This window comes from Onychostoma macrolepis, chromosome 18 (genome assembly GCF_012432095.1).
Source record: "Onychostoma macrolepis isolate SWU-2019 chromosome 18, ASM1243209v1, whole genome shotgun sequence".
Lineage (NCBI taxonomy): Eukaryota > Metazoa > Chordata > Actinopteri > Cypriniformes > Cyprinidae > Onychostoma > Onychostoma macrolepis.
In genome coordinates, this window is record NC_081172.1 from 31,671,243 (window position 1) to 31,698,226 (window position 26,984).

General features: G+C 35.2%; 3 protein-coding genes across 16 annotated transcripts in view; 1 reads left to right on the top strand and 2 right to left on the bottom strand.

Moving 5' to 3' along the window:
- st3gal4 (ST3 beta-galactoside alpha-2,3-sialyltransferase 4) overlaps window positions 1-12,917 on the bottom strand; it is a 50,015-nt gene extending 37,098 nt beyond the window's left edge. The window contains exon 1 of one of the 8 annotated variants that reach the window (XM_058750774.1): window positions 12,859-12,917. The gene's annotated coding sequence lies outside the window, so the exon portion shown is untranslated. Of the gene's footprint in view, window positions 1-7,805; window positions 8,606-12,858 lie in introns of those variants that run through there. The other 7 variants (XM_058750773.1, XM_058750779.1, XM_058750780.1 and 4 more) reach the window with 7 other exon arrangements.
- A 3,130-nt stretch (window positions 12,918-16,047) lies between these two features.
- tirap (toll-interleukin 1 receptor (TIR) domain containing adaptor protein) lies at window positions 16,048-22,401 on the bottom strand. 6 transcript variants are annotated; one of them, XR_009267100.1, is made up of 5 exons: window positions 20,144-21,252; window positions 19,779-19,836; window positions 18,279-18,893; window positions 17,374-17,452; window positions 16,048-16,610 (listed from the first exon to the last, which is right to left on the bottom strand). XR_009267100.1 is itself a non-coding variant. In XM_058752288.1 (4 exons), exons 3-4 carry the CDS (start codon window positions 19,807-19,809, stop codon window positions 18,187-18,189), a joined length of 738 nt encoding a protein of 245 aa, XP_058608271.1. In that variant the 5' UTR covers window positions 19,810-19,836; window positions 20,144-20,285; window positions 22,306-22,401; the 3' UTR covers window positions 16,048-18,186. The 6 variants fall into 6 exon arrangements, 4 of the variants coding, with proteins under 4 accessions (XP_058608271.1, XP_058608272.1, XP_058608273.1 ...); XR_009267099.1 differs by having other exon boundaries at window positions 17,374-18,893; XM_058752288.1 differs by adding an exon at window positions 22,306-22,401 and having other exon boundaries at window positions 16,048-18,893; window positions 20,144-20,285.
- Window positions 22,402-22,532: 131 nt separating this feature from the next.
- On the top strand, window positions 22,533-23,985 carry gemin7 (gem (nuclear organelle) associated protein 7). Of its 2 annotated transcripts, none has more exons than XM_058752293.1 (2): window positions 22,533-22,663; window positions 22,768-23,985. In XM_058752293.1, exons 1-2 carry the CDS (start codon window positions 22,598-22,600, stop codon window positions 23,143-23,145), a joined length of 444 nt encoding a protein of 147 aa, XP_058608276.1. In that variant the 5' UTR covers window positions 22,533-22,597; the 3' UTR covers window positions 23,146-23,985. The 2 variants fall into 2 exon arrangements, with proteins under 2 accessions (XP_058608276.1, XP_058608275.1); XM_058752292.1 differs by having other exon boundaries at window positions 22,547-22,663; window positions 22,765-23,985.
- The last annotated feature ends 2,999 nt before the right edge of the window (window positions 23,986-26,984 follow it).

Here is a 26,984-nt window from a genome sequence, read left to right on the forward strand (position 1 = left end):
GGAAAACATTTTTTGAGAGGCACCAGGACTGTAGTGATGGGTCGTTCTTGAACGATTCGTTCATTTTGAACGAATCTTTAATGTGACTCGGGAAGAACGAGTCGTCTCAGGGAGTGATTCGTTCAGTCGCGCATGCGCAACATCCTATAGGTTCTGCACTGAATTAGTTCACCTTAGTTCGGGTTTGGAGTCGTTCGTTCATCACGTGACAGCCTCATACACTAACCTATGCAGTCAGAGCCGGAAAGAGAATTGATTCGTTCACCTCCCGAGTCTTCGGGTTTGAGTCGTTCGTTCTTTTGTCACGTGACAGCTTTGGGCAGAGAAATTAGTTAACAAATGGGTGCATAGTCATTATTATTACTATTATTATTATTATTTACTCGTACAGTTATGTGATGCATTTCTGGTCTCAAATTATTCCTTTTAATTTCTGTCACGATGGTTCTTTTCCATAATACTGAATGTAGTAATAAAGATAATAAAGAGTTGGTTATGCTTTAATTTAATTGTATTTATTTTTTTAGAGTCTAATCTTCATAAAATACAATACCTTGTTGTATTTATGTCTTTTGAGTTAACCCTTTAGATTAGACTGTAGTGTTACTGACTATACTTTTGTAACATATGACACTTTAGACATTAACACTGTGTACACACTCTTGAATTGTTTTTTTTTTTTATTGTTTATTTTTGTGCCAGAAAAAGCTTTAGCAAAGAGGATAATTATTCCAAAATGAATTAAAACAATTTAAATAAAAAATACAAGAAAATTAAAATATACTAAAGCCACAGAGCCAGATCATAACCTTAATATTTTAAACTAACATTAATCATTCATATTCAAAATGTTATTTGCTTTCACTTTATATCATTGTGTCCTTTTTGACCAATCTTCTTATACAAATATTAGACCAATATGTCAAGTCTGCCTGTGAAAAACAATTATACCAGCAAAGTCAAAACTGGAGTAAAAATGAACAAACTATAAGTGCTTTGTAATTTTAGGCTTGGATTTTTTTTATTATATAGTTATATTATATGTTTATTGATAGACAAAGACAGTGAAAGGACAAATCAATCAATATTTTATTTATAACAGGGTTTTATTTATTTATAAAATAACACAGATCCTCAAGAAACAGTAACAAAAACATAGTGACAGAAATGAACAGATCATTTTTATTTCTAGGAAAATGCTTATTACACATATTTTGATAATTTTATGATAATTCTTAAATATGATCCAACATACAAAAAAATACAGTTTTACTTTATAGTATTTTACTGATCCGGCAAGTGGTCACGTGACAAAAGAACAAACGACTCAAACCCGAAGACTCGGGAGGTGAACTAATCAATTCTGTTTCCGGCTCTGACTGCATTGGTTTAGCTTATGAGGCTGTCACGTGATGAACGAACGACTCAAACCCGAAGGCTTGTCAGATAAGAGGTGAGGTGAGCTAATCAAGACCCAGGTAAACGATGAATTAATCTTTTCTGTTTCTTATAGCATTATAGTTTGTATTGTTTGTAGTGTGATCAACGTTTGCATAAGTAGTAGATATGTTAAGGAAGTAGCACGTAACATTTTAATTATATTTTGCTAAAATGAACGAAATGACTCGAAAAAAGATTCGTTCATTTTGCTGAACGAGACTCAAAGGTCCGAGTCAGTAAAATGATCCGAACTTCCCATCACTACAGGACTGCAGCTGACTGGTGCGGTAACAGAAATTTAAATGGATTTTTTTTATTTTTAATAAAAAATTGATGATGCATACTACATGCCAACAAGCAGATGAGCACTAAATTAAAACCCTACACAAAGCTGCGGGGGCAGAAAGTTCTCCAGCGGAATTGTTCACTTCTTTCCGGTTTTTGTGAAATGACAGGACTGTGAGATGTTCTGGACAGAACTTGTGGATAAAAACAAGTGGGCTATTGTCGCCATATTTGATTAAAAATGTTTCATCCTTCAGGATCCAACAGTTCACTGTAATAAAGAGTGAATAAAGATCCTTCAGGACCATAAATAAAATAGAATCACGCATAATAAGGCATAGTATATGCTTTATGAGTACAAATAAACAGCTAATATAGTAATATGCAAGCAACTAGTTAATAACTATAGTGTTACATTAAATACATAAAAAAATAAATGTTTGTGTGTGTGTGCATGTGCGTATATAGCCTACAGCAGGCATCCTCAAATCTGGCCCACTCCTGCTTAGTTTAGCTCTAACCCTAATCAAACATACCTGAACATGCTAATTAGTGTCTTCAAGATCATTAGAAAATCACAGGTAGGTGAGTTTGATCAGGGCTGGAGCTAAACTCTGCAGCAGATTGGCCCTCCAGGGAAAGATCTGAGGAACCCTGGCCTACAGTATTGGCTAGCGGCAGCTGGCACTCCTTATCTGTGTACATGTTCTTTATGGGAAAATATGTATGCAATTTAGCTTATTGGGTTCATATTCTGATCGCATCTGCTTGCTGGCATATAATATGCATCATCAAATCTTTTAGTTGAAAATAAAAATGGCGACAAACGAGCGTGACTCCTGGCACGAACTCTGACAGCTGATACATAAAAATCTATAATAATAATAAAAAATAGCAATACAATTGTGGGAACTTTGCATCATCATTTAAAAAAATAAAAAATAAAATAAAACACCACCGCACGCCACTGAGAACAGTGTAGTTTTTACCGAGCAAACAGCAAAAACAGCGAGAAAAACCGTGGCAGCTGCCGTGGCATCTGGAGACCTCCGCTGCCAGGATTTGCGCTGCTCTCTCTCCAAATGAAACCAGACCAGCGGGTGATGGATTATAGATTGGAAACTTCTGAGCCAAACGTGTTTAAAGCATCACATTAGCATACGTACAGTGTTTGATCCGCTAAATAGATGTGTTCTTTGTGGAAAGAAACAAATAAATGTTGTGCTATATAACATTACTCTTCTCCACAACAAACTGCATCTGCACTCATTGCTACGGTCCTCTGAACGCGAACTGAGACACTTGATTATGAGATCATCTGCGAAGCCCCGCAGTCTCAGACTAAGGTAAAGTTAATTTTTTGCATACAATAAACTTTAGTTAACGTTAGCCAATGCATGAACTAACATTAACAATGAGAAATATTGTTCCAGTATTAATTAGTCAGTTAATAAACTTTTTGTTAGCTCAGGTAAAACAGATAAAATTGTAATTTTAATAAATAATGTATTAGTAAATGTTGAAATTCAAATTAATGTTAATCAATGCTTTAGAAGTATTGTAAATTGAATCTCTGTGCTGTATTTTCTGTTGGCCCACCCACTTAAACACTTCTGGCCTCGCCCCTGCCTGTTGGGTCATTTTATTGGGTTATTTTGAATATTTTTACCCAGGTGCTGAGTTATTTTTTATTTTTTTAACCCAAACACTGGGTTCAGCTTGTTGGGTCGTTTTATTGGGTTATTTTAACGCTGGGTTGAGCGTGTCTCCGGTGAAACGCAGCTGCTGGGAGCCCAGGAGAGAGCGGTTCTCAGCGCCGCCGCCGATGTGGTGCACTCTTTTGGGGAAATAAAGGTTTGTATACATTTTATTTATAAAGTCTTTAATGTGGTGTAAATTATATTATTTTACGCAACGCAACATGAGGACGAGATGTCAGTCAGCAGCGGTCATTTCGCGTTGGAAACGCCTTTGCCTTGCAGAACATAAATGGATTTTACTCATTATAATACTGAGTGTAATTTACTTTGATGTTAAAACATGTTCTCTAATTTCAGTACTGTTTGTTTACGGGCAGGTTTTGGAGTCAGTCACGCCATCAGGCGGTCTAAAGTTCGCAGTTCCCCCGCGAACAGCAGCCCTTCACCGGCTCAGATTTCAGCAAAACACCGGCACGAGAATTAGCATTATTTAGGTAAAAAGCTATTACAGAGAACGGTTGAATACACTTAAATTAAAATGCTACTTCTATATGCCTTTTTTATTTCTAAACGAGTTAAACGTAATATTGTAAACTATGTTGTCAATTTGTCAATTTGTCTTGTATTTTGTCCATGGGTGTTCTTGCTTAATAATAAATGTTAATCTTTTGATTATTGCTGTTGCCTCTAATAATTCTGTGTGTGATTTTTAATTTCCAACCCATTTTAAGCCAGCAATATAATAATTTTTGAACAATATATTAAACAACCCAGCATTGTGGGTAAAAACGTTTAACCCAACCAGCCGGGTCAAAATAATCCAGCATGTGTTCTGTCCAGAGTGCAGAGATATCGCCTGTGGCTGATGCCTTTGATGATAGCAAGACGATTATTATTAATACTACTATTATTATTATCATGCTAGTAATACTATCTAATTAATATTATGTATATTTTGTCTTCTCCAGATGTTAACTGATGGACTGGAGTGGTGTGGATTATTGTCATGTTTTTATCAGCTGTTAAGACTCTCATTCTGACGGCACCCATTCACTGCAGAGCATCCATTGCTAAGCAAGTGATTAAATGCTATTTTTTTCCTAACCTGTTCCCTTAAAAAAATAACTCAGGCCCCGTCCACTCGGAGATGCGTTTAGCTGTACACGCCAAAATTGTGTGTGGTATTATTGGTGGTTTGTCCAGACGGATCCAGCATTTTGGGAGCCTGAAACCACTATTTTTTTTAAACCGGGACCCAGAGTGGATAAATCTGAAAACGACACCCTTGCGTTTTCGTGTGTACAGCCAATCCGTATATTGTGTGAAACGAAGATGTCATCAGCCCATGTCTCGACCCTACGTCACGTAACAACAACATGAACAAACACTGAATGATTGTCTTTTTATTAACTAACATTGACACAGATTAATAAATGTAGTGTTCCACGTTCGTTTGTATACCGCGCGCAAGGTTTATGTGCAGTCCAAGTCTTCATCTCCGACAAATTCAACACTATTTTCATGTCATTAACATTATTGTGGGTTATGTTTTGTCCTTTTTGCTACATATTGTTTACGTGTCTAATCCAGGTTTATGTCTTCTCAATGACAATTCTAACTTCTGTATGAGTTCATTAAAGAAGAGAATGTTGCTGGTTTTACAGCTGCAAAGAAGGCAATAATACAAAACTGGTTTACTCCGCACATGTGTGCAAAAACATTTTGGATTCATAACCTCCTTGAAATAGTGACTTGTGAATGTACAACAGCACGAATTAACAAGGCTAAACCTAGTATCATTGATGTATGGCAATGTTTTTCTTCCACACTTTGGACTATATAAAGGAATTTTTCTCCTTCCCTTTTTTTCTTTCAAATTGTGAAATTGTTGACGGTGTGTCTGTTGCTCCGCCTCCCTGTTGTTTGTTTGAATGGATGTTGTTTTGTTGATTTAAAGACAATAAAAAGTTGATCACAAAAAAAGCAGAAGAGTCTTTGTTTTTTGTGTCTGGATGTGACAGCAGTGAAAAGACATTTTCATATAAAATATAATGTAATGTAATGTTCAATCGCAAAATATGTCCATTTACAGTATAAGTTTTGATCATGCAGCCTTATATCAACATAAATAGTTTACATAAAAAAAACATTTACTAAAAATAGATTAGATAGATATTTTACATACAAACTTACAGATGTGTTGTTAAATTACTGAAATTATAACCTAAAACCTCAAGTAAATGTTGTACTTCTAAAGGGTTCGACTGACAAAAAAAATGAGAATCTCTATCTTAAAGTTAAAAAAAAAAAATAACTAGCAATGTGCCATTTAGTCACAACAGACATGTTAACATGTCTTAGCATAAGGCTGCTCATGAAGTGGAAAGCTGTCTAAAAGTCATTTGCACACAAGAAAGGGACACTGACAGCTATCGTTCACATCTTCTGGCCTGACCTGTGATCCGAGTAAGCTCTTTCTGAACTGCCACTCTACTATCTCTTAAAAGCATGCACAGCTTGACTCTTTATCTGCAGGGCCAATGGCAACTGTTGCAAGGAATTGTTGAGTTAGAAAGAGGCCTAGACTTTTGACATTTGAAGAACTTGTGAATCGTCATGAGCAAAACGAAACCTGAAATGCATCTGTGCATCAATGCAAGCATAACATTAAGTTAATGATTAATTGAACCAGCCCACAGTGCAGCAATGTTCAAATCTCACAATGCACGTTTAAGCCCGCACCACAAAGCTGAAGATTATTAGGCCTGGATACAAGACGTAGATCTCAAACTCAGAGCAGGTCTGTTCTATCTTCTTGTAAATAAATATTGTCGCACTTTACAGGTTGCAAACAAAACTGCACACAGATAAAGCTGAATACAATTTGCACATGCAACATTTAAAGAATAAAAGTGCTTAAAGGAAGAGCAACCTCCTACATCCTCTCTCATATCCTCACCACAAATGCATTACCACGCAATTGCCTTTCAATACATTGATGAAAACTGTGTAATACAATTTGAAGCACCTTTAAAAGCTTGAGTGAATTGCTAATAATTTCTTAATGTGTATATGATCTGTCGGTTTTAGCCAGTCATGCAATCATAGACTGATGCAATCAGACCCTGCCTTGCATAAGGGTACGAGAGAGGAGAAGCCTTGTGGAGAAGACTGCCAGTCACACGAGTGTATAAAAAAATATTTCATCAAATATACACAAAGCTTAGAGACTAGATGATGCAAAAAAAAAAAAAATATATATATATATATATATATATTATATAGGTAATCTAAAAAGTTGCTTAATGTGGTACCATCTGAATCAACTTGACTAGATACAGTAAATAACAATACAGTAACTCTAATTTTTACTTTATTTTACAGTTAACATTTGTCTGCCATACAGTAAGAATTATTCTAGCATATTGTCGATCATTGCACATAAAAATAACATTATTACACTAAATAATAATAATAATTGTGATGATGATAATAGTAATAAATCAACTTTACGTTTAAAGAGTTACAAACCTTATATTTAAATTTTACCTGACATATTTGCATTTGCAGCAACTGATGGCTACTATTTGTAATTCCACATCTTTTACATTGCCTTGTAAATTGCCACTATCATTAATATATAAATGATAAGTGGTTTTCCGGACTTTAACCAGCTGGTTTGCAGGTCTTGGTTGTGTTTCTGGTTTTAGGGAGGTTCTAAACCAGCAGTTAGATGAAAAGTCGCTTGGCCAGGCTGGAAGTCCAGATAAACCCGCTTAACCCAGTAAACCATTTTTTTTCTGCATGATATGCTAGTTGTTAAAGTTATGGGTAAATGAAAGTGCCAGTTTCAAAATACTTTTCATAACCACTGTTTCCTTGACCTAAAAACCACTAAAACCTAAACTCTCTTGCTGGTTAGGTTGGTTTGAATTTAGACAAAGTTGTCAACCAGTTACTACCAGTTTGAGACCAGACCAGATTAAACCTGTAGATAAAAGCGTCATGTGGACAACATAACTAAAACCAAAAGAACTAACCAAAATTTCATCACCACCTAACGGATTAGCTATTGCACAACTGGCAACAAGAAGCTTACATCTGAATTTCCTCACCCGACAGGAGCTTAACAGCCCTTTAAGAAAAAGAAAAGCGACAAGAGGTGTGTGAACCAGTGTTTCGCACAGAAATAACAAAGTTAAGGGAACAAAATACTAAGAAATCACGTAGCCTATGCGTAATTTTCCGAATTGAATGTAAACGGTCTCAAAACGCAGTGAGCAGCCTACATAGACTACATGTCCAGGCATCATCATCAACATGGAGTAGGCAGCGCACTAGGTTTTCAAACTTACTTGATTGAGACTTAAATCAACTTACCAGGAAGCACGTATCTAGATATAGTTGAAAGCACAAAGATAGTCCGTAAAGTGAATGTGATTGTCCAGATAGTCCCCCCCTCTCCCCCAGATCAAGCGCGCTGCACAATCACATCTTACGAGAAAAGTTGCGCTATTAAGTGTGCGTTCACGGGCGTCTTTGCTCTTCAGATGGGAGGCGCCGTTAGATGACTTCACTGATTTTAGCGTCTCCTTCAAGCGCCCAGAACGGAAACAGTCGCTTCTTTTGGCTCTCAATAACATCAGTATCTTTCTCTCGCTGTTTTCATGGGGCTCTTTCCGTGGGTCACATCTCTGTACTGCACAGAGTGTACCCACTAAACACCGTCCGACTGCGCATGCGCGAACGGGACCGACTGTAGAGGGCTGTGTAGGAAAGTTCAGTCGTTCATGTTATGATGATGCTGAAACGTATTTATTCGTTGCGTCTTCTGATGGACACGTTTTTGTTTTATGAAGCGTTTTACGCTTCATGGTTGTAATGTGACAACTTACCCCTGTTATGTTGTCACTAAAGGTCAGCGTGTTCAAGGTCTTTAATCCTGGGCAAAATTTTAAAATTGTGTTTTGTAGCCAAGATGCATTGACAAATAAATTACTCTGAGAAATAACAATGTAGTGAGTCATTCCACGAAACCGGTACGATTTGTGTCCCTCTAAGTGTATTTTATCTATTGGGTCACCAAAATCTATTTTTTTAATATTTTTGTATTAATTGAAATGTCTCATTTAATAAAAAATGCTTATAAATAGTACACCAAATAAAAACGAAAACTCGTGGTATTGATACGCAAAAATGGACTTTGGCGTATATATGATACGAAGTGTTTGGCGTACATATGATACGAATCTACTCCACAACCCTAATCCTACCCATGGCGTAGCATATACACGCCAATGTCCATTTTTGCGTATCAATACCACGAGTTTTCATTTTTATTTGGAGTGTACTTGGGATATGAATAATAAAATTAGAAAAAAGTCCATACATTTTGCTATTCTCATAAATATCTATCAGTGTTTTTTTTTTTTTTTGCTGGTAATGTTTTTTTTTTTTTCTTTCTAAGTAAATTCATGATTATTCATTAAAATCATATTATTTAGTTCCGTGCCTCAGTAACCCCTCAACCCCGTTACACAAATCATTCTCCCCCCATAAAAATAATGAACTGATGTGACATCATTAACCAGAAGTGACATCATATAGCTCTTCTGAACAACATTGTGTGCAGACATAGGCAAGTTGCCACCTTCTTTTATAACTATAACTTAATATTGTGATATTTTGATTGTCAAGCTTAATGACTCAACCCCGTTACATCAAATAAAGATGGAAAACTATTACTTGTGAAAATTATCTTTGTTATTTTAACAATATATATGATTTCTTAATATCATGCATACCATGTGCTCTCCTGTTATTCATACATTTAGGGCAGGGGCCGTTTTGAGCAAAAATCACAACCCCTTCACACTCAACCCCATTATTTATTTGATCACAACGGGGTTGAGATTGTGATGGGGTTGTGTTTTTAACACTTTGGTTCTGAAGTTATCCAGTAACTTAAATGAATTATTCTATTTGATCAAGAATCTTATACCACATGCATGTGTTGAATGAAGTAATGTCCATGTTAAAGCTATGTGTGTGTGCACATGTGTTCTGCTTAAATTTTCACAACTCAGTGTTAAGTAAATTCTACAAACAGTACCCCCATAATGACAATGTGAACAAAGTTTTTGAAATCTTTGCAAATTTATTAAAAAACCGGGTAAAAAAGCAATTACAGCCTCAAGTCTTTTTGAGTATGATGCTAAAAGCTTGGCAACATCTATTTTTGGACGGTTTCTGCCATTCTCCTTTGCAAAACCTCTCGAGCTCCATCAGGTTGGATGGGGAGCGTCGGTTTTCAGATCTCTCCAGAGTTGTTCAGTCGGGTTCAAGTCTAGGCCACTCAAGGACATTTACAGAGTTGTACCGTAGCCACTCCTGTGTTATCTTGGCTGTGTATTTAGGGTTGTTGTTGTCCTGTTGGAAGGTGAACCTTCTGCCCAGTCTGAGATTCTGAATCATCATCATTAATGCGATCTCAATATTTTGGTGCACTGAGCTTTTTTTCCTAGTCTGACGAGTCCCTCAGTCCCTGTCGCTGAAAAACAGCCCACAGCATGAGGCTGCTACCAGCACACTTTACTTTGGGATGGTACTTTGCAGGTAATGAGCAGTGCCTGGTTTCCTTCAAACATGATGCTTGAAATTGAGGTTTATCAGACCAGAGAATCTTGCTTCTCAGTCTTGCCACATTGTCATAAAGCCCAGATCGGTAGAGTGTTGCAGTGATGGTTGTCCTTCTGTAGGTTTCTCCCATCTCCACGTATGATCACGGAGGTGGAGGATGATCAGGTTCTTGCTCACCAGTCTAATCAAGGTCCTTCTCCATCAGTTGCTCAGTTTGGCCTGGAGGCCAGCTCTAGGAAGAGTCCTGGTTCTTTCAAACTTCTTCCATTAAGGGTAACAGAGACTACATGCTTCTGTGAACCTTCAATGCTGCAGAAATAGTTTCTGTACCCTTCCCCAGATCCGTGCCTCCTGTCTCAGCGGTCTACAGACAATTCCTTGGACTTCATGGCTTGGTTTGTGCTCTGACATGCACTTTGGGACCTTATATAGACAGGTGTTTGCCTTTCCAAATCATGTCCAATCAACTCAATTTACCACAGGTGGACTCCAATCAAGTTGTATCTATTTTAAGGATGATCAGTGGAAACATGATGAACCTGAGCTCAATTTTGAGTGTCATGGCAAAGGCTGTGAATACTTATGTACATGTGGTTTTTTTCTTTATTTTTTTTTTCTTAATAAATTAGCAAAGATTTCAAACAAACTTCTTTCACATTGTCATTATGGGGTATTGCTTTTAGAATTGCGTGGAAAACAATTTAATCCATTTTGGAATAAGGTTGTAACATAACAAAATGTGGAAAAAGTGAAGTGCTGTGAATACATTCTGGGTGTACTGTACAGGGGTGTTTTATGTTGGTGAAAAACCAGAGCCTGTGTGCTTCAGCACCATCTCCATGTGAAGATCTTGAAAGAGGTGTGGGCCAGATACTGAATGCCACACAAGTTGTGTGTTTTATGTTGATGACCTATTCAGTCAGTTTATAATGTTCTAATGTATACTATGTTGTTGTTGTTTTTCCTGCCGTCGAGTTAATAAAACTCAGCCCAATTGCAATTCATATCTGTTGTCTTTCTTGGTCACATAATGAAATACAGTGCTTATAGAAAATCTTACAGTGAATTTGAGTAAAAAAACAACTATTTAAGCTGTATTTGTCCCTTCAACCCCGTTACCCTAGTCTCAACCCCATCACACCTACATTTGTATTAATTATTTTTTTTAAGTTTATGAAAAAGTCATTTAATTTTTGTTGAACTCAGTCTGAAATGTTCATAGCAATCATACGAATAAAACAATAAGCCCCAAGAAGCCGTGGTTTACAGTTAATTTATAACAGCTAAGGGGCGTTGTTAGGCACGACACGAAGCGTTTTTATAAATCGGTTATTCCGTTTCAGTAGTAATGTTTCAGAAAATAAAAGAGAGCAAATAAAGTTTAATGATATAAATAAAAACTTTTTTATATTTATTCTTCCACCAAACAATGTAGGCCTAGTTCTTCAGAAACAGTTGTGGTTGCCAAGCAACACACAAAGAAAACAAAGGTGTAGGTTTGTAGTGTAATTTACTACAGCTACGAACGTGGCTCATCCAATCAGAATCAAGGACCGGAACTATCCTTTTTATAATACTGATTTTAGTTCAAATTCTGAAGTTAATCCACTTCTTTGATCAAAAATGATGAGGTTGCTGTCACAAAAAGTTCCATTCCAGGCTTTAGTATAGCAAAAGTGTGAGATTTTATGTAACTTTTATATTTGCAAATACTGAATTAGTGTGAGGGACATCTGATTAATAGGAAAATGTTGATTTCATTACAAATGCATTTTATGATCATATTCAGAGAGATCCCATAGTGTCCATAACGGGGTTGAAGATTAATAGTGCCCATATCTTAAAATAATAGGGATTTGATGGGTGGGAAAATATGTTTTTTCAGTGTGGGGTGTTCAGAAAAATTATATTTCGGGGTAAAAAATCAAAAATGTAAGTCCAAATCATACCGGTTTCGTGGAATGACTCAACTGAGATGCTAATAAAGCAAGAAAAGAAAGAAACAGAAAGTGACAGAGTGCATACTGTAACAACAAATGTCACAAACATCGGCAGTTTCTGCTGGAAGAAACCACAGCTAACACTGCAAAACAATTTGCACCCTGAGAACATGGTTATACGGAAAATATTCTTCACAGACTGGTAGAGAAATTTGAATTGTTTCCATATTCATGTAAAAATGGCACATTGTGGTGTTTTGAAACGAGGAGGCAATGTCCTCTGTGGTTTTTATGTGTTTTTAAATCCAATATTAGTTTATGTTCCAGTTACACTCACACTGTGTTGACTCATTTTCCAGGTTAAATAAATAAATATTATTGCTTGCTATTTTATAAGCACGCTTAGACACACATACAAAATGAGGTTTTTCTTCAGCAACGCTGTTTACACATTCAGTTTTTGATTCAGTGACTCATGAAAACACATTCAAAAGAAGTACGTTTTCATTGTTCAAGGCCTATGAACAGTCACAACAGTAAACTTATTTAAAAGTTGAAAAACAATAAAGTTTGAAGAGTTTCAGAGACAAAGAGCTTTGCAACTCATGAACAGCTTCAGGTTAACAGTGTCAATGAAAATGTGAAAACATCAGTTGAAAGAGTTATTTTACTCCAAAAACTGCATCTATCATCATTAAAAAAAAAAAAAAAAAAAGATCAATTGCCAAAAAATTGTTTTAGAGAACCTGAGCATTAACATAATTATATACTGTACATTAAATATTCCTAATTAAAGGAATACCCACATTTCCATTATTCACACAAATAAACCAATGCAGCGAGAGAAGACTTACCGTGTTCATGTATGATATCTGCTCTCCTTAACCTTCAAACCCTAAATATTGAACTTAAGTGGGGGTTTGAATGATATTGATTTCGTAAGTTAATCATTTCATTGATATGTGAAAGAAAAAAGGACAAAATGCAAATACTGTCCAAAGAGGTTTTGCAACATTATTACGCAAGTCATTCTGCCAATCACTGAGAAAACCAATAGCACTTTACAAATATTATCTAGAGTCAAAGATATTGTCTTAATGCTGTTGTTGGACGCTAGAATAATAATAATCGGTCATCTTCAGCGGCTGTGGCTTTGCTTCAGTAGGATGGTATTCTGGTAATCGTTAATTAACTTACAGTATTCTTATTACAGTGTCCATGGAGGAACCTGAATTCCATGAATCTCTCTCTGATTATATTTTCTTGTCCTGAGAAGTATTCACTGACCATTATGGATTGACTGAAACTAATAATTTCTGGTGAGCTGTTGCCAGCAATCTTTCTACTTTAAAGTCATTCTTAAAGGAATAGTTCACTCAAAAATGCGGATGAGTTTGTTTCTTCATCAGATTTGGAGAAATGTAGCATTGCATCAGTGTCTCAGCAGTGGATGCTCTGCAGTGAATGGGTGCCGTCAGAATGAGAGTCCAAACAGCTGATAAAAACATCACAATAATCCACACCACTCCAGTCCATCAGTTAATGTCTTGAGATGTGAAAAGCTGCATGTTTGTAAGAAACAAATGCATCATTAAGATGTTTTATTATTATTATTATTATTATTATTAAACCATCCCTTCTAGCTGAAATATTAGTCCATAATACATAATGCTTTCTCCGTGAAAAAGTAATCTAGCCTGAACCAGGAGAGAAATCTGCACAGATCAAGCACCGTTTACAAGACAAAACACTTCTACACAAATATGTAATCAGAGAGATAAAGAGATGGATCAATTCACAGAATTCAGGTTCCTCCATGGAGACTGTAATAAGAATACAGTAAGTTAATTAACAATTTCTGCAACCCAAGATGGTTGGACAGATGCTGTAATGCTGAAGGAAAGCCAAAGCCGCTGAAGATGACCAATTATTCTAATTCTATTGTCCAATAACAGCATTAAAGAAATGTCTTGAACTCTAGACTGATGAAATGACTTGCGTAATTTGCCAAACCACCCTGGACAGTATTGTCATTTTGTCCTTTTTTTCTTTCACATATCAATGAAATGATTAACTTAAGAAATCAATATCATTCAAACCCCCACTTGAAGGTTGAGGTTGGTCCTCACAATGGTGAGATTTCAATAGAAAATCAATGATGTCGTTGAATCACTGTCATTAAGTCATGTTGATTCAATAGTACTTTTGCACCCACAATTAATGTTGAATCAAGATTAAGATTTCAAAGAAAAAAAATCTCTATTACTGCTGTTGAATCAACACAAATTATCAAAAAATAATCAATGGTAATATTGTTGAATCAACATTACTTCTACATCACTGTTGTTGAATTAACATTGAAATGAACAAAAATAACAAATTGTAAAATTGTAGAAAAAACGTTACACTATGATTTATTCCAAATCGCTGATGTTGAATCAATATTGAATTGAACAAAAATAATCAATGCGTTACATTGTTGATTTATCACTGCTGTTGAATTGATATTGAAACTTCCTAAAAAACTGGTTATGCACTGTAAAAAAATTTATTAAAAAAAAAACAAAAAAACAAGTTGAGCAAACTTAAAAGTTTAAGGCAACCAGCTTCAGCAGATTTTTGAGTTTTCTCAACTTATTTTTGTAGGAGATTTTTGAGTTCTCTCATCTTTTAAGTGTTATATACTTAAAACAACAAGCTGAGAAAACTCAAAAATCTGCTGAAGCTGGTTGCCTTAAATGTTTAAGTTCTCTCAACTTTTGATTTTTTTACAGCACTGTAAAAAAACAAGTAAATAAATAAAAAGTTGAGCAAACTTAAAAAGCTTAAGGCAACCAGCTTCAGCAGATTTTTCAGTTTTCTCAACTTGTTGTTTTAAGTTTATACAACAAAAAAACAAAATACATTTTAAATAAATAAATAACCAATTTTTAAATAAATTTACTAAAATAATAAAGACCTAACCCTAAACCAAGCCAAAACTCAACAATGTCTCAATGTCACCAGGCTATCTGGGAAATCATTTACATCTTGCACAGTGTGCAGTGAGTACATTTTCAGAAAATGTTCATTTTTGGGTGAACATTTTCTTTAAAAGGAAGAGTTTGAACTATATATATATATATATAATCAAGAAACAAAATAAGCATTGTATCAGTCTCTTTGAGAGATTAATTTTAAATGCAACATAATCTTATTTAATCCCCAACAAACCAGCGGTGTTTCTCTCAGATGCTCTAATGCACGTCATGCTTACACTGATTCCAGTAGTTTCAGCTTTTGAATGACAAAGAAAAGTCTACAGTATTTCACAATGATCCAAATAAGAGAAAACAGAGTGTTTGTGTATTTCTCAACCGATTTAATGTGTTGAACGCTTGAAGCCACATTTGCCAGAGAGGATTATGACATGTGACATGTTATTTGCCAAGAACGTTTAATCATACCTTTGCAGTTCTTTGAGGTGTCCTATTGGTTTACATGGCATGTCCAACTGTGGCTTAAAGCCTTTCTGAAAGCATTGAAATGCTAGTGAAACATCTTATTTAACCATGCATGACAGGCAGAAAAGCAGTCCTGAGCTCTCTGTGGTTAATAATATCTGTAAATATGAGATATGCTATTAATACTGATGTGAATCTTCATTATATGCATTACATTAAATACAATTACTGCCATTTATATCTGTGGCTGCTATAATTTCCTTCTGTGCACATGTATGTACGTGTGGGTGGGTGTGTGCGAGTGAGAATAATTTTAAAATAATATTTTGTTGGGTATATTACATAAGCTCTTCTTCTAATCTGACTTTGACCTAAATCAGAAAGGGAAACATATGCCCCAGCATGTCTGAGCTCATGTATTATGACTTTCTGTTGCCATCTAGGGCTCATTTCACAAGAATTATTGAACACAAATCTTCATAAATGTCTGGGTTGACACCCTCACTATGGAAAACATAAACCTCATAAACAACACTGATAAAAAATTAGTTTTATACACACCAATTCAAGTAATACAAAAATACATGTTTATTTATTTATTAAAGAAATTAATACTTTTAATCAGCAAGGAAACACATTAATGAATTTCAGTTCATTAAAGCAAACTTGAAAAAAATGCATCACAGTTTCCAAAAAACTATTACAACACTGATAAGAAATGTGACACTGAGAGCAGGAGTAATGATGCTGAAAATTCAGTTTTGCATCACAAGAATAAATTACATTTTAAAATATAATACAATAGAAAACGTTTTTTAAATTGTAATAATATTTCACAATATTACAATTTTTACTGTATTTTTTGGCAAATAAATGCAGACTTGGTGAGCAGAAAAGTAATCTTACTGACACCAAACGTTTGAACGGAAGTGTGTGTTAAGGCATGGCGGTTAGATGAACCAATTTTGACATTATTTAATCTTGAGACATAAGACGGAGATACGGAGTTACGATACAGCTTGTCTGCTTGGACACCACTTCTTGGAAGTGAAGAATCTTGTCATTGCTGTCAATGCAATGAATGTTAATAGTTTGAGTCTGTTCTCAGCCATCAGTCTGAGATGCACTGCTGGACTTTTGCTTCTCAGACATGTCCTTCAAATCTGTTAAAAAAGGTAAAACATTGTTGAGAATCTATATGTTTTGTTTCCAAATGTGACAAAACATCTACAAGTATCGACCAAAATCAGTGTGGGAAAGTCTGAAATGTAAACATTCCCGTCTGGTTTACAGAAATGAGGCTTTATCTCTGTTTCACGAAAGAAGGTTTTTGGCTGCACAAACCCAGAAGAGTAAAGCACTTTTTCCACTATACTGTTTGAGAGAACTGAAACAGGGGGTGGGGGAGTAGGAAAAGACGCTGTCTTAGATCATGTTTGAATGTGTAAATGCAAGATATCTGAGGCCTCAGAAGGGAAGTGCAACTTTCAGTTAGAGACAAATGATTCAAGCTGTACACACACAAAGCTACTTCAGAAGAGTCGAAAAGTGCACAGGATTTGAAATATGGATTATTTCACGGTACTTTTTTTGTCCTGTTTGGAACTTGACAGCATCACCCTTCAATTTCATCAAGAACAGAGTGGATATTTAGCAAAATATCTCCTTTTGTGAACAGTTTTGCATCACAGTGATATTTTTATTAATTTTTTTTTTTTTGGTTATATTGTCTGTTTCATTGGGTAATATTTTAGTTTTGTCTTATTTGATGTAACTTTGTTCTTTGGTGAGGTTGTTTTGTGCTACTCCTGGTTCACTCAAGCTATTTATTTATTTCCATTTATTCTCATCTTGTCTACAGCTTGTCTAGTTTTGCAAAGCAGTTGTAATAAAGTGCATTTGTGAGCAACTACAACCTCAACTCACCTGAGCGCCACAGTTCATTTACACTGTATGCAAAACAATGGCCAGGACGAATGATTTATTAAGACTTTTCTTTTGTGTTCTATGGGAAAAAAAAGTCACAGAGGTTTGGAACAACATGGGAATGATGATGGAATGTACTTTTTCTGTGAACAATCACTTCAAATGTCTTGACTGATCACCCACACTTAAAAAAACATTTACGCCTAAATTGTTTCATGTATCTGAATTGCATTTAACAGTTCCATGTGCATTGTAACATTTTAACAAACTAAATTTCTGCACTTAAAAATAAATAAATCATTTAAAAATGACATGGCATAGTTAATTTGCATTTATTTGATTGCAATGAAATAATATTTTTTTAATGCATTCATTTAAATAGCTTAGAATCAGCATGGATATGTTCATTATGAAAAATGTATTCAGTTAAAAGTATGAACATGGATAAAATATGGAACAAGCAATATTCAGTGTATGAGATCAAAGCTAATTGGATTTATTGATGATAAATATATATAAACCTGTTTATCGTGTATTTTTTACAGAAACCTGGCTTGTTTCATTTATGTATGAATCTGACGAGTCATTAAATGTACTAGTTTATGTTAAATCTTTGTAAAGTTGCCAATAAAACAAAGCTTATTTGAGTATGTTTTCCAAGAAAATACTATTACAGTTTTCATACTTGAAAATTTCAGATTTAATTCAATGTGTTACTTGCCATTTTTTGTATATGTTTGTAAAATTTACTAGCAATTTCTGAGTGATTTTTTTTTTTTTTTTTTCAGCACGGATAGAAATCTTAAATGCAATTCAAAGACATAATATATTTTTGAGTGCATTGTGGGATCTGAACCTGCAAACACTAAGAGTCTCCAATACTTGTGTAGATACAAAATACTCACACTGAAGCACCGCCTTGTAGACTAGAGTGTATCCAAACTCTTTGTTCGTGTTCAGATCCACAGTGTAGAGGAAGCGCAGCTCGAGCGGGAGCTGTGATCTGGGCATGTTTACTACAGCCGGGAGGATCCTCTGTGACATGGGCCCTTCAGACAGGACCTGGTGCATCTGATACGAGCACCAGTCGTCCTTCACAAAGTTTGGAGTGAAGAGTAACAGCCAGCAGTGACTGTCCTGCACGGCCTGCAGCAGCTCAGTGGACACGGCCCCTCCTGCTGGACAGTCCCGCTCCTGCAGGTAACAGCGCAGGCCGTTAGACGGAGCTTCTAGGAAAGAAGCCAGACTCTGTGCTAGATCACTGTCCGCATCGTTGTGACACACAAAAACGTCATATCTGAGAGAGGAGCGGAAGGGGGAGGAGAGCACGGAGGGCAGAGGCTGATCTGAGGCCGATGGCTTGGCTGATATGGAGGATTTCGGGGAGGAAGAGGAGGAGGAAGACGAGCACACCGAGCTGCTGGTGTTGGAGTGTCCGGAGGAGCACGTCTGAGAACACGGACACGGTTTGACTTGGTCCGAATCATTCCTTTGTTTTCCAAAACGCTGACGAAACCAGCCTGATGATGCAGAGAAATGTAATATCATGTTACAGAGTTCATGTAATATTCAGGTAACACACAGAAGCATTTGTTGCATAAATGAACACATTTTAATGGGACAAAGATTAAAGCACTTCAACAAAACTTGGTTTTCTGTATTTTAAATCAATTATTAAAATACATTTTTATACTAAAAAAAATATATATATATATATATATATATATATATAAACATGAATCGTCACAGTGTTTAATTATTGCATATCAACATAGTTTCTTTATAATACACAGATTACATTATTATACAACATCTGATGAGATTATTACAGTCTTTTACAGTATTATAGTATAGTATAACTGTTGATTAAAGTATTTAAACAACCTGAGTTTTAAATTTAAATTCTTACATTAAAATAGGAGCAATTTTTATGATGGATGGATGCACTTTATTGGACTTCAAAATCTCAACAGCCATTCACTGCCATTATAAAGCTTGGAAAAGTCGGGGACATTTTTAATGCAACTACGATTGTATTCACCTGAAAGAAGAAAGTCACATACACCTAGGATGACTTGAATGCGAGTAAATAATGGGGTCATTTTCAAGTTTGGGTGAATCCCCATATATATCCCTTATATATAAGATTTCATGTAAAATTATCACCAAGAGAAATGCGATTGTGTTTCACTATGACTGTCACAGCTGAATGACAATAAACGCTCATTTGCTTTGAGCCACTGAGGAAAAAGATGAAAATCTTCTACTTTTAGCTGTCATAATGTCAGTATCATCTTGAAGCTCTGCTACCACATTAAAACATTTATTTTGTGGTTCATATTTGTTCACTACTTCCTTTGTGTTTGATGGTGACGATGCAATATGAAACTGCAACAGAGACTTACCCATAATGCTGCTGGCGCGGTTTTCCTCCATTCTTCTCCATCCTTTCAAGGATATAAACTACAACAGGCACATACGCAGACAATATTTAAAAATAAATACTGTATCACACACTACATCTCATACTGTATACACACAAGTAGCGTTCATACAACTAAAAAAAGTATTGCATGGCATGCACACAGTCATCAGCTCAAAGTTAATATCAGTTCCACTTTTCTCTGGATCACTTTCAGTTTTTATGTTTGGATATCAGTACATTTGTGCTTATTATGAAGTTAACTGCAAGCTAATATTATCATTCTATCATATTCAAAACATAATTAACACAGTAAATGACGTGCACAGTGAGACGATCAGTACTTACAGTGGTTTTTAGTTGAAAAGAGATTGCAGGTTGTCTGAAGGCACTGCTTCAGTGCAAAAGATCAGCATGAGAGGTTTGAGGAAGTTCATGCGATCGGAAGTGATGTGTCATCATGCAAACCAACAACTTATGGTCATTCTTACTAAATAATAACAATAAAAGAATAGGAAGACAGTAGAATACGAGGAAGTAAAGAAAGAAATGGGTGTAGCTTTGAGATGCATTTGGATTTACTATTGACAGCCTGGTCAATGCATGGCTTCGGATCTGATAAATTACAGAATATAGAAACTAAAAAGTAGCAGTTTCCATTTAAATTTTGTCTGTGTAGTTTGCTGGGTTTCCCCTCAGTTATGAGAAATGGGTGCGGTCCATAATACACATGAGTCTAGAAATTATTCAACTGTGGAAAGATTTTGCATGCTCCAATTACTGAATTAATGAGCTCTCAAAATTCATAATAATCTTTCAAGTAAATGCCATGGTAGATATTGCTATAATGCCATCATTTTAAGATGCAAGGATGCCTGGTTTTGCTTAAAAAAGCATTAGAAATGCACTTTTATTATCAATAATTGATTCAAGAAACAAGAGCAAAATTGATACTGAAATACAGAAAGGGTTAAAAAAATAGAGCATATAGATCTTGATCAAGGCGGATTTTAACTAGATAAAAATAATTTATTATTTTGTGGTTATTTATTAATGTTTATAATTAGTAATTAACTTGTTAACTAAACATTAATGAAACAAGAAAAAATATATGACACTGAAATATGGAAATAGAGAAACAAAAGGAGAACAGAGATCTTGATGAGGGCAGATTTTAACAAGATAAAATTCAATGATTATAATTAGTATGCATGATATATGTGACCCTGGAGCACAAAACCAGGCTTAAGTCGCTGGGGTATATTTGTAGTAATAGCCAACAATACATTGTATGGGTCAAAATTATCCATTTTTCTTTTATGCCAAAAATCATTAGGATATTAAGTAAAGATCATGTTCCATGAAGATATTTTGTAAATTTCTTACCGTAAATGTATAAAAACATTTTTGATTAGTAATATATATAATAATATATACTAGTATAGCAATATCTACCATGGCATTTACTTGAAAGATTATTATGAATTTTGAGAGCTCATTAATTCAGTAATTGGAGTAGCAGTTTCCATTGAAATTTTGTCTGTGTAGTTTGCTGGGTTTCCCCTCAGTTAGAAATGGGTGCAGTCCATAATACACATGAGTCTAGAAATTATTCAACTGTGGAAAGATTTTGCATGCTCCAATTACTGATATATATATATATATATATATATATATATAGCCTGAATGCACTGTAAGTCGCTTTGTATAAAAGCATCCGCTAAATGCATAAATGTAAATGCTACAGCATTCCGATTTCAAATCCCGCACCCTATCTCTCTTCCACTTTGCTGTTCTGATCTGTCCTATGGTATAATAAAGGCAAAAATAAGTATTTAAAAAAAAACTATGACAGTAATAAGAACCATTAATGATAATAGAACACTAATAATATTTGTAAAGTTGTCGGTTTTAGTTACAATGACATAAATCATAAACCACGTATGAAAAATTTCCAGAGTTTTCATGATATTAGATTTTTAACAAACATTAAATTTGTACCAAGGAGTCGTTTTGTCCCACAGGTGGGATAAACTGCCCCCATGGCTGGTGTAAAATGCCCCCAGTCTTACAAAGGAATTTGCTTTAATTTTGCAGATTTTAAAAAGTTTGTTAGGTGATGCTAACTGGCTAGTTAACTAGCTACCTGATGCTAACTTGAAGGATTTTTTAATTATAAAGTCCAAATATTTTTATTCAACCAACGAGCTAGAATGCATTTGATGGAAAAACAAAGGATTTGATGTTCAGAAAAGAATAAATACAGTAATTGCCCATGCATTGCCCCCGGGGGCATTTTACCCCACCTGCCTGGGGGCGTTTTACCCCATGTTTGAGGAAAAAAATAAAAAATGATATTGTCATTCTGAAAATATAATTATATTTTTCTTAAATAACACGTACTCCCTACCTACAGGCCCTACGGTTTTCATAACATTTATAACTGTGATTTTCTACAAAACAACAAGCCTTAAAACGCTTTTCTCTTGGTTTTTTTTTCTATAATTTACTGTGAAATCCGTGTTTTCTCCGGTACATCACCAGCGTCACTCTTATCAACGTAGAATTATCTTGAGCTTATCTTGTGAAAAACAGTAGGGGGCGTTTTCCTCCACTCTACTCTACTGTCATTATTGAAAACAGTAGGGGTTTTGCTACTCAGTATTCTTGTGAAAATTGTGATGCATTTTTTCAGGATAGAAAGTTCAAAAGAACAGCTTTTTTTTTTTTTTTTTTTAGCATGAAATGTCCTTACTGTCACTTTTAATCAATATAACGCATCTTTCCTGAACGACTTGCTTGATGACTTTTATTTTGAAAATACACGCTCTTCCGGTCGGATGTTCAGATGCGCTCGCGTTGAATGAGGTAAGTAAACAACAGCAGCTCCTGCACCAGATGTCGCTTTATATCCGTTATGTGGGGTCAGTTTTACCTCAGGAGAGTTCGTGATGTGTGTCTGATTTAAGCAGGCGGTTTACCGGAGCAGTATGAAGACTCCAGTGAGCGTCCTGCGGCTGCCCAGAGGACCGGAGCCCAACAGCCGCGGATTCGACCCGAGCTCCCCCCGCTTCATCGCTCTGTGCTGCTCCTCCTCCTCCTCCTCTGATGAAGAGGAGCAGCGGCTGCGCTCGGAGCTGCGCCAGAGGTTTCTGTGGACTCTCTCAGTGATGAGGGACAAGCTGGTCCAGTTCGACATGCACGAGAGAGTGCGCGTGCGCGCGAGGTTCGGCGCCTCGGACATAGACGTGCTGCGCTTCCAGGTTTCTGATCTGGAGACTCCTCTGGGGGTCCAGAGAGAGGCGCTTCTGAGGTGCCAAGATGTGCTTTCCTGCTCTTTTGAACTGTGAGAGCCATGCTGAGCTTCACCGCAAGAGCGCGCCACAAGAGTTGCGATTAAAGTTTAGTGGGTTCGAAGAACTTCCTCGTTGCGTTCATTGTTGTTCATGCTGCTGTTTGTAATAAATAACCTTTGCAAATGTTGAGAACCCTGTTCTGAAATGTTCTTTTTTTATCCCAATCAAAGTGTCCATCATATTTTTCAAACACTCTTTAAAAAAAAAAAATTATATATATAATTTTTTTTTTGCAATGATTTCACAAAACAATTATTTATTTATTTTTTGGTTTCTTTCAGTGAACAGTTTTTAACATTTTTTTTTCTTCTTTTTTCTTAATGTGAAGAACATTTTTAATAATCTAAAGTACCTTCTTTTACTATAAGAACCTTTTGTGCAGTGGAAAGTTTCCATGGATGTTAAAGGTTCTTCATCAATGCCAATAGTAGAGCCGTTATTTTTAAGGTTCTAGAGTAGCCTGTCTACTAATAATTAAACTAATCCAAACTGCACATGAATCACATTACAAAAATGTGCACTATAAATGCCTTGCGACTAATTATTCTGAAGCCACGGGAAACTGACATCATGGCAATGCTGATTTACTAACGAATCCTCAAGAATGCATGAGCTGTGAGGTCAAAGCCAACAGATGGAGATAAGTCAGTTTCATTTTTTTTTTTTTTTTTTTTTTAAAGAAAGATTAGCAGGACACATCACCACATACGGTCCCCAGTTTAATCACGGTACATTATGACAGTTGTGTTGTGTTACAAGTTTGCTGAAATGTTATTTGCATATATTTCTAGTTGGATTGGTTAAAACCAGATCAAAATTAAAAGTTTTTACAGAAAGGGTTTCAGGTTTGTCTTTTTTATCACTCCATAAATCTGGAAATACGGTAAAAACCCAAATAAAATTAAAATTTTGACCATGTATTTAAGAAATAAAATGTTGTAAGTGTGAATTATACATGAACAAACGCCTTAGTCAAAATCTTAAGAATATAGAATAAATCTGGAAAGTTTGATGTACAGTATGTAAGTGAAAGAGGATTGTAATCCAATATGTATTGTAACTGAAATCTACAGCATCAAATTCATAAAATGTAATAAAATAAACACTTAAAGGGATAGTTCATTAAAAAAAAAAAAATTCTTTCTTCTGCTGAACACAAAAGAAGATATTTTAAATAATAGTTTTTAGGAAGGAAATATTATGGAAGTCAATGGGCTACTGTCATATTCTTCAAAATATATTATTTTGTGTTCAACAGAAAAAAAGAAATCCATACAAGTTTTGAACGACTCGGGGATGGGTGAATGATGACAGAATGTTCATTTTTGGGTGAACTGTCCCTTTAAATGTGTATTTTGGATGCTTTCCTTCCACTAGTCTGATAGAAGACAATTTATGGAAGCAAAATAACCCAAAATCTCAACATTTGGTACCATTATGTATATTAGCACGGCTAGAATAGCAGAACTGAATCATAATAACAGCAAGTGTTTAAAATTAAAATAAATAAAGTTTAAAGTGTCCACCTGCACAAAAACACACGGTTTTCAAATGATTGTGTAACAGTTTTTCATTGAAAACTCTGCTGCACAAAAAAGCAGCCGTCCGACATATTAGTCATCTATTTGTGACCAAAAAGTTTTTTGTAAGGGCACAGGAGTTTGTTATTCTTCTAATGGAGCGAGGAGAATCAATGACATTCAATCTTCTTAAAAGGTACGAGGTTGTTTACCAAAGCCAGTTTTATTAGAATATCATTAGACATTGTTCAATGACTGTGCCTTTGTTTGTGAAGTTGGCCTGGCAGAGCGGCTGGGTCTGATGACTCATCCTACAGCACGCAGACAGACAGATAGACCCGTCCTGTTGTGTGCTCAGAGCTCCTCATAATTTAATCAGGAAGCTTACAAGGACATGCAATGTTAATTTCATATTTCAAGTCATGAACCGTACCTGCGCTAGTCATTTTGCTCACCTATAGCCTGCAGTAATCATGTTTTCAGATGCAGGTCTGCGACTGCTTAAGATGTTCATCGCTCACATTTAATCATCTTCCTCCCCTTCATTTACTTTAAATGTTTCATTGAATCCATCAAGGAACAAGTGAAGGACTACTGCAGTGAAATAAAGTGCATCGAATTGATCTGCATTTCTTTGGATTGTTTTTTTCGCTCACAGAAGTGCTTTATTTAATGCTTACTGAATGGACTCTATTAGCATCTACATGTGAGGCATTCATTCAATTATTTATTTATTTATTATTTATGGGAGGTGTTGAAAGTTTTTTTTTTTTTTTTTTTTTGTGTGAACCCGAAGAGCATTTTAATTTTTATTAAAATTTGAGTCATTTTATTGTGTTTGTCATTTTTATTAAATTTTTTTGTTTGTCTATATTTATTTTAGTACACAAAGTTCAACTAAAATGAAAAATGATAAATGTTTTAATAAACATACATTTTTGAATGTTTTTTATGTTAACCTGCAGTTTTACTTTTAGATTGGCCATTTTAACTTTAAATAAAAAAAAAATAAAATATATATATATATATGTGTGTGTGTGTGTGTGTGTGTGTGTGTGTGTTTACATAGTATTTATTCATTTAATTTTATTTCAGTTTTAGTTTATTTTAGTACAGTAAGTTAGACTAAAATGAAAATGATAAATGTTTTGTCTTTTTTTAGACTTTTTTATATTTTTATTTTATATCAAGTAACGGGAATGTTTATGGTTTTAGTTTTCGTATCCACTGTAAAAGAAGAGCATTGACATACTATAATTTTTTACATTTTGAATGTATTTTAATATACATCATAAAATCATAAATTACATCATAAATCAATACATTTAATACATTCTTTAATTTGAGTCATTTTAATTAGATTTATTGTTTTATTTTTATTATTCAGTTTTAGTTATTTTATTACACAAATTAAACTAAAATAAATTTTGATTTGGGAACTAGCCGAAATAAAATAAATATAATTTTTTTATATTTTATTATTTTATTCCAAGTATTTTTTAAGGTTTTAGTTTTAGTTAACTATTATAACCCTGTTTCATACCCACTATTAAACTTAGTAATTTTTTTTTTTGACTTTTTTTCTTTTGTCTAAAAACTGTACTTCCAAACATTCAAGCCTTCAGATCAAAAATCTTTAAGATCATGGGAAGCATGTTTTGTGCCTGCAGCCTCTTGATTTACAGTGAAAAAGCACCCCTCTGTGTGTGTGTGTGTGTGTGTGTGAGTCAGCGATGGTACAAGAAATCTGCCCTGTCCAGCTCCATTGGCCAGCAGGAAGCACATTCCAGTCCGTCCTGTTTGCGGCCCTCTCTCTCTTCCTGCCAGGCGCAGGAACATGTCTGTGATAACTTACAAAAATACATCACAGACCCTGCGGCCCCTCTCTGAACCATCTCTACAAAACCAGCCAGCTGAACGAATGGCCAAAAGCTCTCTGCTCATATATTTTCATACGTATAACTCAATGTTTTCTACAGCGATGACTGCATGTACCTTTCAGTGGAGTCACATGATTGATGAGAAATCTGTAACGGTTGCGTCCGTCCATCATCCTGTGTCCTTCTGTTATCACCTGCATTGTCATAGATCTATTTTTGTGTTAAAACAGAATCCAGTGTTTCCTCCGTGCGATTAGTTCACCTGAACATCACTGTGATTCACAGATAATGGGACCTGAAGAGGACAGCAGTCCTGAGTTCCTACGAAAGATGAATAAACATAAATGGAACAGATCTATACAAAGGCCTCGTACAGTATTTGACTTTGGATCTCGGTCAGCACACTGTAATGTTTGGTTCGGGGCAGAGATGT